Below are 11,522 nucleotides of genomic sequence, written 5' to 3' on the forward strand. Positions count from 1 at the left end.
CAGGCTCCGGGGCACACACACAGGACACCCGACTCTGTGACCCAGGGCAGGCGACTCACGGTCTGGCCAGCTTCCCTGCCTGTCGACGGGCACCGCGTGGCGGGGAAGACTGATGGAGACAGCACGTGCGGTAGGGTCTCCGTGACAAGGGCACCAGGAGCTGGGCAAGCTCTTCTCACTGGGGGGCGCCCTCAGCACCCTCCCCGGGGATGAAGGGCTGCTGGGCGGGCACCCAGGCCGGCTCGGGACAGGAGGCTGGCCAAGAAAGGGGTGCTGGGGCTGCCCCTTATGGGCAGAGCCTAGACACAAGAGGGCTCTACACAGTAGAGTCAGGACAGCACCTGCATCTGGGGCGCTAAGAGGAAGCAGAGCGGGAACTGGGCGAGGCCCAGGGTGAGGCTGTGTCCCGGCAGCCCCCAAGAGTGGGGCTCTGGGAGCCAGGCCTAATGCGGGCGTTTGCCGCCGGATGGGCAGCCCCCGGGTCTCAGCACAGTTCTTAGGAAACACGCGGGCCTCCGGCAGAAAACACTCCCGATTCCAGTGCGCGCAGGCCGAGGGAGCCGCCGGGGGGAGAACTCGATGACGTGCAAGGAGCAGGCCCTGGGGAGAGGGACACCCCCACTCCGATCACCCGCGTCACAGGGCCCCGCCTGTGGTACTCACGGCAAGCTGGAAGAGCAGGCGGCAGTGCCAGTACGGGGTCTGCTGGGAGATCTGGATCGCCTTCCGCAGCAGTGGCTTTGCTGCGTCGACAGAATTCTGAAAGAGTCAAGTTTGGGAGGAAAAAAAAGCAACAAGATGAGGGGGCAATCGAGCTGGGCGCCTCCCGCGGCAGCTGCGGGGCCAGAGGGCTCCTCCCGCTCCCGCTCCCGCTCCCCAAGGCCTTTTCTGGGGCTGCCAAGCTACTTCATTAACAGAAAAAAAAAGAAAAAAGGAAAGAAGAAGATATGCACTGGACTCACGGGCTGGGGAGCTTCTGCACCACTCTTAAAATAACTTCCCATCTGACTAAGCTGAAAGTAGCCCTAGTCCAAACCCCGGACACAGAAGGACGGCAGTGCCCAGCCCGCAGTCTGCACCCGGCCCGTGGTCCAAGCGCGCAGGCCCTGTGGCGCAGCCGCCTGGCAAGTCAGCACTGGAAGGGGGGGTGCAAACTCACACGTAAAGTATGGAACAGCTTACAAAGGCAGGCTCCGTGGGCCTGTCAGACTAGGGAGCGAGGCACCGCGTCGGCACTGGGACGCACAGGCTCGTGGGCCTGTCAGACTAGGGAGCGAGGCACCGCGTCGGCACTGCGATGCACAGGCTCGTCTCCTGGGAGCACCCCTAAACGCCAGCTCACACAGCGCGTGCGTGCTCTCGACACCTCGCCTTCTGCCGAGACGAGTTAGAGTGCTGGGGAGATGCAGACGCGAGGACACTGTACACAGGAACTCACGCATCCAGATTCGGGCGCCTGCCAGGGGTAGGCAATCCCCCTACCCCCACCCCAAGGGCTGCCTGCACCTTGAAGGGTCAGAGGCCAGGCAGGACCCCAGCCCCTGCGAGCCCCGTCTGCCGCCGCGCCTCGCGACAGGGAGCCCCTCTTACCTCCTGACAGTACAGCTCCGACAACAGACTCGCGGCTTCAAACTTCACATCTTCAAACTGTGGGATCTGGAGACACCCAGTTAAGGGCCACTTCAAAGAGCCAGGGCCCGGTCAGGTGGGTGCAAAGGGAGCGCGGAGTGGACAGAACTTCTGGTGAGAAGCTGCTGGCCGGGGGGCACTGAGAGCAGCCGGGCCTAGCAGATGAGGACGCCCCGTTTTCAACGCATTCCTTAAAGGGACAGCACCAACAAGAAAAGGATACTTGCTGCGATATCAGCCACTGAGGAGAGAAAGAAAACAGAATTAATTCCCAGGAAACACCTGGCACCGGGCTGCTGGCTCACTGTGGGAGTAGGGCTGTGGCACTACCAAAGGCCGCCAGGTAAGGGGTGGGAGCAGGAACGGTGCGCACAGAGCACGCGGCTATGCCTGGCGACGGGGCCTGCACGGCCCCCCCACACGCCCACCGCAGTGAGCAGGGCTGCTTAGCCAAGCGCGACAGGAGAGTCGCTGAGACCCAGAGAGCGGTCTCAGGCGTCAGTCCCTCCTGAAGACGCAGTTTAAAGGCGCCTGGAAGCCAGCTAGGTCAGCCTCCCGGAGCGGAGGGCGCGTCCCAGGAGGGGCCAGTGTGGGCGGCCGCCGAGCGGGGGCAACCGGAGGATGCTGAGCACACGTGCCAAGAACCAGCAGACAGCAACAGCCTTGGTGCGCGGGCACCAGGCCCCGGCGGGCTCCTGCGCTCGTCCCTTAGACCACTCCTACACTAGGGGCCTGCACACCTGCCTGTCTGCCAACGTCCACGGGAAAGTGACGCCAGCCTGGAGCCTCGCAGCCCGGTGGAGCAGCACAGGGCAGGAGGTGGCACCCGGAGCCGAGAGCAGAGCGAGCCAGAGGGGGCTCCCCAGGGACAGGGAGGGGCAGAGGAGAGCCCAGGGAAGGGGGACGGTGTGCCAGGGCGTGGACTGGGAGGCCTGGCGGCTTGGATGCTGCCTGTGGGGCAGTGATGGCATGGCTGGGGCAGAAGGCCCGACACCTCCCCTGGAGCGGACCCGCTCAGAGGTGGAAACGGAGTTTCACATCGGAGTTTCAGAACCACCCAGGAGGCAGCAAAGGGAACGCAGAGGGAGGGAGCAGAGAGCCAGGCCCGTGGGGAAAGACAGTGCTGCACTTCAGACCAACTGCCTGCAAGACTCAGCTGGGCCAGGAGGGGGCGCTGTGGCGACAGGCGGAGTCAGCGGCGGGGCCAGCCTGAGTGCCCGCCCACAGCCTGGTTCTATCATCCCGTGTCCAGGAGAGATCTCTCCACAGCACGGAGCCCTCGGGGGAGAGTCCTGGGTGAACGAGAGGCAGTGGGCTGTGTAATCCTTGCACCCACAGATGATTCCAAGTCAGGCCTGGCCGTGTATCAGTCTGGTACCCCAGTGACCCTGTTTCTGTGCGTCACTGCACCCCAGAAGAGGTGACCTCCCTCCCCACACACACCCCATTTGGCAGGAGAAACTTTTTTTTTAAAAAAGTTATTTTTGAGGTCGGTGTTGTGATTTAGCAGGTAAAGGTGCCTCCGGTGACGCCGGCATCCCACATGGGCACTGGTTCGAGTCCCAGCAGCTCCAGTTCCAGTCCAGCTCCCTGCTTTGGCCTGGGAAAGCAGAGGAAATGGCCCGAGTGCTTGGACCCCTGCACCCACGTGGGAGACCTGAAGGAGGCTGCTGGCTTCTGCCTGGCCCGGCCCCAGCCACTGCGGCATGAACCAGCAAATGGAAGAGCTCTCGCTCTCTTTCAAATAAACGTTTTAGCTCTGGAATCCCACAGGGGCGCCGGTTCTAGTCACGGCTGCCCCACTTCCCATCCAGCTCTCTGCTGTGGCCTGGGAAAGCAGTGCAAGATGGCCCAAGTGCTTGGGCCCCTGCACCCGTGTGGGAGACCAGGAAGAAGCTCCTGGCTTCGAATCGGCGCAGCTCCAGCCGTTGTGGTCAATTGGGGGGTAAACTATCGAATGGAAGACCTCTCTTTCTCTCTCTGTGTGTAACTCTGACTTTCATATAAATACATAAATCTTTAAAAAATAATTTATCTTGGCCGGCGCCACGGCTCAGTAGGCTAATCCTCCGCCTGCAGCGCCGGCACCCCAGGTTCTAGTCCCGGTTGGGGCGCCGAATTCTGTCCCGGTTGCCCCTCTTCCAGGCCAGCTCTCTGCTGTGGCCAGGGAGTGCAGTGGAGGATGGCCCAGGTGCTTGGGCCCTGCACCCAATGGGAGACCAGGAAAAGCACCTGGCTCCTGGCTCCTGCCATCGGATCAGCGCGGTGCGCCGGCCGCAGCGCGCCGGCCGCGGCAGCCATTGGAGGGTGAACCAACGGCAAAAGGAAGACCTTTCTCTCTGTCTCTCTCTCTCACTGTCCACTCTGCCTGTCAAAAAATAAAAAAAAAAAAAAAAAAAAAGAAAGCCGTTAGTTGATTGTCGCCACGGAGCCTGATCACAGAGGACAAAGACAGCTACAGCATCATTAGGCAACTAACCCTATGGGACCGCCGCACACGTGACCCGGCACCGACCAAAACGTCATGACACGGCACAGGATAAACACAGGATATCAGAGAAGGCCCCAGCACGTGCCACCAATGCTGTGTCCCCAGTGCCTGCAGCAAGGCCAACACACAGCAGGTGCTCCGGAAACACCTGTCACATGAGCTACGGCTTCATCAAAATACTCAGGTAATCAACTGAGGGCTTTCGTTCAGCCGGCATCACTGGGAAACGCAGGCTTGCTTTCTTTCTTTATTTATTTTTTTAATTTTTTGCCAGGCAGAGTGGACAGTGAGAGAGAGAGAGAGAGAGAAAGGTCTTCCTTTGCCGTTGGTTCACCCTCCAATGGCCGCCGCGGCCGGTGCATCATGCTGATCCGAAGCCAGGAGCCAGGTGCTTCTCCTGGTCTCCCATGGGGTGCAGGGCCCAAGTACTTGGGCCATCCTCCACTGCACTCCTGGGCCACAGCAGAGAGCTGGCCTGGAAGAGGGGCAACCGGGACAGAATCCGGCGCCCCGACTGGGACTAGAACCCGGTGTGCCGGCGCCGCAAGGCGGAGGATTAGCCTATTGAGCCACGGCGCCGGCCCTCTTTTTTTTTTTTTTTTTTTTTTTTTTAAGATTTATTTTTTATTTGAAAGGCAGAGTTTTACACACACACACACAGTAAGATGATCTTCCATCTGCTGGTTCACTCCCCAAATGGCCACAATGGCTGGAGCTGGGCAGATCTCAAGCCAGGAGATTCTTCTGGGTCTTCCACGTAGGTGCAGGGGCCCAAGCGATTGGGCCATCTTGCACTGCTTTTCCAGGCCACAGCAGGGAGCTGGATCAGAACTGGAGCAGCTGAGACTCGAACTGGTGCCTACATGGGATGCTGGCCCACAGGCGCCAGCCCCAGGGAAGCCTTTTGTATGTGCACACGGTCACATGACTGGGGCCTACGCCTCTCAGACACAAAGCGCTCCTTCTGAGAGATAGAGAGAGAGCACTCTCACTCTCATCTGCAGGTTCACTGCTCAGATGTCAGTGATGGCCAGGGCTGGGTGAGGCCAAGGCTGGGAGCCCGGAACTCAACCCAGGTCTCCTATGTGGGTGCCAGGGACCCAGCGACCTGAGTTATCACTGCTCCCCGCCAGGGAGCTAGCATGAGGAGCCAGGAATTGAATCCAAGCACTCCAATGTAGGGCCTGCGTGTCATAACTGCTCAGCTAAACGCCTGCCCCAGAAACTAAGGTTTCATGAGCCATCAAAATGTACATAGGAATAGCTGCTGGGATGGGCGCTCAGCACCCAGGCCTGCGCTGCCTTACTCCCTCCGGCCGCCTGACGTGGACAGCGTGTCCTCCAGCAGGCACCTGAGGGTGGGCACCACTCAGTCGGGGGTGGGTTTGCTGAGGGCCAGCGCAGCGCCTCGGGTAGAGAAGGTGCCGTCGACGGTACAGAGATTCCCAGGCAGAACTGGGGGTGAGCGGCAGGGGTGAGCTGGCAGAACTGACGCTTCCTAGACAGAATGCCCCCGACCCCGCCGCCAAGTCAGAGGTTACAGAGGCGAGTGGAGAGGAGAGGAGGAAGCCCAGGCCATTGCACTATGGAGACCCACTGCAGCTCCTGCTCACGCTCCTGCCGCCGGCTGACAGGGCAGGGGTCAGCAGCCACGGTGGTGACCCTGGAGCTAAGCTGCTCCAGCTGTGCCTGACCGGGCGGCTCAGACCTGACCCTGCTGGGCCTTAAGGAGGGAGGAGTCGTCGTCTACTCATGTGCTAAGGAAAGCAAACCATGGGCTCGCGGGCTAATCCTGCCCGCAGAATTAATGAGTATCTGACTGGTACAGTGTAAGGGGATGCTTTCAGATGCGCAAAGCCATCATTAAAAAGCAGGCCTGGGGCTGGGGCTGGGGGAGCGCCTGGTTTAGTGTCACACCCGGCTCTGTTCCTGACTCCAGCTTCCTGCTAATGGCAGACGGCAGGGGGCGGCAGTGACGGCTCAAGTCCAGTCCTTGTCACCCTCGTAGGAGACCCGGCTGCCAGCTTCAGCCCCTGGCCCAGGGAACAGCAGATGGAAGAGCACAGCTCCCCTCCTCCCTGTTCATCTGTGTCTCTGCCTCTCAAAGACGACTACTGCCAAAGAACAGCTGTGTGGGCCGTGGGCAGCAGCCGGCAATGCACTCTAGAGATGTGGGCCTCAAACAGGGAAACCAGAGAACGGTGACGCGCTTCTCCAGGGTAAAGGGGCTACGTGATCAGAAGTACAAGAGCTCTCGGAAACTGACAGGCATTCACGCTCTTGACTCCTCAGCACACGGGCCAATGACTGAAACAGATTTGCTTTGAAAGACAGGTGTGAAACAAGACAAAAGTCACAGGGCTGAAAGACAAGAGGAGACGAGAAATCCACCCAGAACAGGCGGGCGGGTGGACAGCAAGAGGACCGATGACGGCAGGAACGCAGAAGATGAGATTTCAAAAAGGCCGTGAGAAAATGAAGTATGAATGGAATCTAAATGAAAAGTCAATTCTGGTGCTAACGATCTTGGAACCCAGGCAGTTTTCCCATAATGCACACCGTTCACAAACTTTCTGAAGATCCACTGTATGCAGAGACTGCCAATTTTTTTTTTTTAATTTTATTTATTTAAGAGGTAGACTTACAGACAGCGAGAGGGAAAGACTCCCCAAATGGCTACAACAGCCAGAGCTGGGCTGATCTGAAGCCAGGAGCCAGCAGCTGCTTCTGGGTCTCCCACGCAGGTGCAGGGGCCCAAGGACCTGGGCCAGTTTCCACTGCTTTCCCAGGCCATAGTAGAGAGCTGGGTCAGAAGAGGAGCAGCCGGGACTTGAACCGGTGTCCACATGGGACGCCGGAGCTGCAGGCGGAGGATTAAGCTACTGCGCCACAGTGCCAGCCCCCGCAAATGTTCTTTGCATTAAAATGGAGGTGCATTTTAATGCTATTTCCCATGTGCTTTCCGCAGCCCCTTGTACGGACCAAGAACCAGTCTGAAGAATCTGCAAGAAAGGCTGCGAATTCTCTGCAAGAGACTGCCAGCACAGGCGCCGCCTTCACACCGTGAGGCGTTTATTCAGGGAGCCCCACAGCGGCCCGGATGCGGACGGCGCACCCACGTCGCTGCAGGAACCACTCCAAGAGGGCAGGCTTTCGGGTGAGTGTCCAGGGCCCCTGCGCAGGCAGGTACCACTGGGAGAGCAAGGGCTGCGGCCACAGATACGGCGTGCCACTGGGAGACCGACGGCTGCGGCCACAGATACGGCGTGCCACCGGGAGACCGACGGCTGCGGCCACAGATACGGCGCGCCACCGGGAGACCGACGGCTGCGGCCACAGATCCGTGCTGAGGGGAGCAGGTGACTGGCCTTGCAGTGAGGAAGCCGCTTCCCACACCAGAGACCTTGGGATCGATTCCCCGATCCCGCCCCCGACTCCGGCAGCAGCGAGGGCTCGAGTGACCGGGTTCCTGTGGGAGACCCAGGTTATGTTCCGAGCTCCTGGTTCCGGCTCCAGCCGTGGCCCAATCCCCGATGGGCAAGAGTGTGGGGGCATGAACAGGCAGAGGAGAGCTCTCTGTTCTGCCATGGAAAAGGAGACACACACCCTCTCCCTGTGTGTCCCATGACGGGACATTTAACAGATGAGCCTTCCAAAGGTGGCAAACCTGATGACCTCTTCTAAAGCTACCAAGCGCAGCTGAGACAGAATCTGGCTTATGCAGACAGAAAACGGTGTCTTACATAAGAATGTGACTACTGGGCGCCGCGGCTCAATGGGCTTGGGCCCTGCACCCCTTGGGAGACCAGGAGAAGCACCTGGCTCCTGGCTTTGGATCAGTGCGGTGCACCAGCCGGGCGGCCATTGGAGGGTGAATCAACGGAAGGAAGACCTTTCTCTCTGTCTCTCTCTCTCACTGTCCACTCTGCCTGTCAAAAAATAAATAAATAAAAAAAAAAAATAAAAAAGTGACTACTAAGGTGGGGGTCTCTCAGAGGGAAAACAAAAGATGACAAAACAAGAGGGCAGCTGAGCGTGCAGTGGGACCCCAGGGGCTGCCTGGACCCAGACAGCACTGAGCCCCGCACGGGCCCTGTTTCCTGCTGTGCACGTGTACCTGTGATACAGCTGAACCCACCCACAGGGCACAGGAGAGGCATTAGGAAAACACAACAGTCACTGACAACAAAAGGAGGGCGCTGTACACTCCTGCTGTGGCCACCTGAGCTGACTCAGCCCACGTGCCGAGATGAAGCGAGACTCGCATCGTCATGCCACGTGTGGCCACTGCCGAGGGCTGGCAAGGGAGCTCCGCGAGACCGTGACCTGACAGCCGACCTGACCCCGAGGTAGCTGCGTGATGACCGGCAGGCCTGACAGAGGGGGGCGTCACGTCGCCGCAAAGGAGCAGGCTGGCAGATTTCAGTATCCTACTCGGAAGGGCGTGCGGTTTCACACCTACGAATGTTCCCGTTTGCCATATCCAGCGAGCCTGCTTTTTTGTTTGTTTGTTTTTTTTACTCTGGGTTCCCCCTGCAAGAAGACGGGAAGCTCTTCAGGACTAGAACTCGGCGCTGGAGGCGTCACTGAGCGACTCCGGGGAGGAGACCAAACGCCCGCAGCCGTGTTCTAAGGAAAATGAGCACCGACAGTACAGATGCTTAAAGAAGCACGCCGGCGCCGCGACACTACAGGAGCCCGCGAGTGACCACCGTGGCCGTCGGAGGGAACCAGGCCAGGGCGGCTGAGCGTCCGGTAAGTCCCCAGCAGGGGCCAACTGGCAGAGAAAAGGCCCCGCGAGCCCTGGGGGGCCTGCAGCTCCCGGCGGACCCCCAAGATTAAGCGCTCCACTAACCAGCATGAGGGCACTTCACAAAGACGGGGGCTGAAAGGATGGGGCCACGAGCCAAGGGGCTAGGAGAGCGCTTCCAGGCACGAGTACCCCCCTGGACAGGGCCGAGTGGGCCAAGTGTGTCACACGACGACCACTCACCACCGCTACCAACAGGTGCACAGCCCCAGGGGGCACGGGGAGTAAGGTGCTCCCAGCCTCCCGGGCCCCTGCTCCACTGGCTGTCAGCTGCGCCCGGGAGACCCCCCCCAGGAGCTTCGGGCCAGGAGCTGGCGGCCTGCGGAGTTCCCGGGCCTCCCGACCCCACCTGCTCGGGCCTGCACCCAAGTCACTCCTGCTGACACACTTCCTCACGGCCCACGCCCCAGCGCGCCCCTGCGGTCCGTGGTTCCCACGGTCTCACAGGAACCTCACTTTTCACCACACAGCGTCCCGTCTCCCTCACTGCAACGCAGGCTCCCCTGGGCAGGGACTGCTTCAGTCATGGCTCTGCCCAGACCTAGACCCGGGCGTGGCTCCCGGTGTGGCCGGAACAAATGTCAGGATGAATGAAAGAAAAACTTCACCCAGCGTGGAGTCGGGTGGGTTGTCTGAGCGTCTGAGCCCAGCTTTGTAAATAACCTGCTGTGCTGCCTCGGACGAACCCCGTCACCCTGCGGTGAGGGTGTGGATCAAGTCCCCTTCCACAGGGGCGGCGGGCAGCGCCGGCATCCCACGTGGTTCCAGTCCCGGCTGCCCCTCTTCCAGGCCAGTGAGGGCAGTGGAGGATGGCCCAAATGCTTGGGCCCTGCACCCCATGGGAGACCCAGAAGCAGCTCCGGGCTCCAGATCGGCACAGCTCTGGCTATTGCGGCCAATTGGGGAATGAACCAGCAGATGGAAGCCCTCTCTCTCTCTCTGCCTTTTTTTTTTTTTTTTTTTTTGACAGATAGAGTTAGACAGAGACAGAGAGAAAGGTCTTCCTTCTGTTGGTTCACCCCCCAGTGGCCGCTATGGCCAGTGCGCTGCGCTGATCCGAAGCCAGGAGCCAGCTGCTTCTCCTGGTCTCCCATGGGGTGCAGGGCCCAAGCACTGGGGCCATCCTCCACTGCCTTCCCGGGCCACCGCAGAGAGCTGGCCTGGAAGAGGGGCAACCGGGACTAGAACCCGTTGCCCATATGGGATACCGGCGCTGTAGGTGGAGGATTAACCAAGTGAGCCACAGCGCCGGCCCCTACTCTGTCTTTCAAATAAATAAATCTATTAAAAATAAAGATCTGAGGGTGCTTTCCAATTTACCCTAGAGCACTAAAGCTGACCTCACTCCAGTCTCTCCTCAGATCAGGACAGAGCTGCGGGAAGGCGGCTGTTTGACCTAGGAATGAGGCCACTGCTTGGGGTGCGTGCGGCCCACACCGGGCGCCTGGGTGCGAGCCCTGGCCAACTTCCAGCTCACGCAGCCTGGGAGAGGCAGCCGGCTTGGGCCCCTGCACCCACGTGGGAGCCCCAGGGGGAGCTCCTGGCTTCAGCCTGGCCCGGCCCCAGCTGCCGTGGACGTGTGGGGAGCGAAACCCTGAGAGGGAGGCTCTTTCTGCCTGTTTGCCTTTCAAATAAATCAAACGTTGGGGAAGGGGGAATAGCAAAATAAAAAACGCAAAGTGCCCCTCCCAGGGGCGGCCTGACAGCTCCTTTCCCACGCTGCCCACCTGTCAAGCGAGCGAGTCGGCGGTGCCCAGAACGGAGGCCGGAGACCCCTTCGCACTGGGCCACCCGGCCTGGCACCCAGAGCCCCCTCCCGCTTCGCACCTCCGAGGGCCGGCGGGGACCGCACTTCCGGGGCCCCTCGGACTCCGCACTGCCCCCGGGGGGCCCGGTCTGCCGCCTCGACCCCCGCCTACCCCGAGGCCCGCCCACAGGCAGGGGTGCTCCGGGCCCTTCGGATGTGCCCCCGGAGGCCGCTCCGCGGGGGTCCCCATCGCCACCACGGGGACACCGGACGCTCCGGGGACCCTCGGGCCTCCTCAGTACGAGCAAACCCGAGGAACGGGCGCTCCCGGAGCCCTGTCTGTCACCAGGAGCGGGAACCGGGGCGGGGGCGCAAGTCCCCTCCAAGTCCGGCGGCTTCGGGGTCCCCGAGAGGCGGCCCGCCCGCCCGCCCGCCGGGGTCGCGGCCCCCCAAGCCCGGGTCCCGCCCTGGAGCTCGCGCCGCCGCCCTCGCGGCCCGGCCCGCGCTCACCGCCTTCTCCAGGTGGCTGCGCGCCTGCTCGCTGTTCTTGGTGTGGTGGTAGAGCACCGAGCCGAGCTGCAGGTGTGTGCGGGCCTCGATGCGCTGCGGCGGCTTGAAGGGGAACACGGCCTGCAGGCAGTGCACGCACAGGCGGATCTTAGGCGGGCTGGACGTGCGGAAGTGCTCGGCGAAGCCCAAAAGTGCCAGGTACCACGACTCGGCCGCTTCGGCCTGGGCTGCCTGCGCCGCCGCCGCCTGCGCCGCCGCCGCCGCCTGCGCCGCCATTTTGGCCTCCACAACAACAAGCCGCCGCCACAGGGAGGCGGAAGCAGGCGCGCGGGGCG

At 61.2% G+C, this 11,522-nt stretch overlaps 1 protein-coding gene across 3 annotated transcripts in view; it reads right to left on the reverse strand.

Annotated features, from left to right (window-relative positions):
* MAU2 (MAU2 sister chromatid cohesion factor) overlaps positions 1–11,503 on the reverse strand; it is a 26,515-nt gene extending 15,012 nt beyond the window's left edge. For 2 of the 3 annotated variants that reach the window (XM_051828224.3, XM_051828223.3), the window contains exons 1-4: positions 11,188–11,502; positions 1,853–1,870; positions 1,591–1,656; positions 664–759 (exon numbers count right to left, since the gene is read on the reverse strand). In XM_051828224.3, coding sequence (XP_051684184.1) covers positions 664–759; positions 1,591–1,656; positions 1,853–1,870; positions 11,188–11,463 — 456 coding nt within the window. In that variant the 5' untranslated portion in view covers positions 11,464–11,502. Of the gene's footprint in view, positions 1–663; positions 760–1,590; positions 1,657–1,852; positions 1,871–11,187 lie in introns of all 3 variants that reach the window. The other variant, XR_007912452.3, reaches the window with a different exon arrangement.
* Positions 11,504–11,522: the final 19 nt, after the last annotated feature.

This window comes from Oryctolagus cuniculus, chromosome 16, assembly GCF_051225735.1.
Source record: "Oryctolagus cuniculus isolate XC-2025 breed Fujian yellow rabbit chromosome 16, ASM5122573v1, whole genome shotgun sequence".
NCBI lineage: Eukaryota > Metazoa > Chordata > Mammalia > Lagomorpha > Leporidae > Oryctolagus > Oryctolagus cuniculus.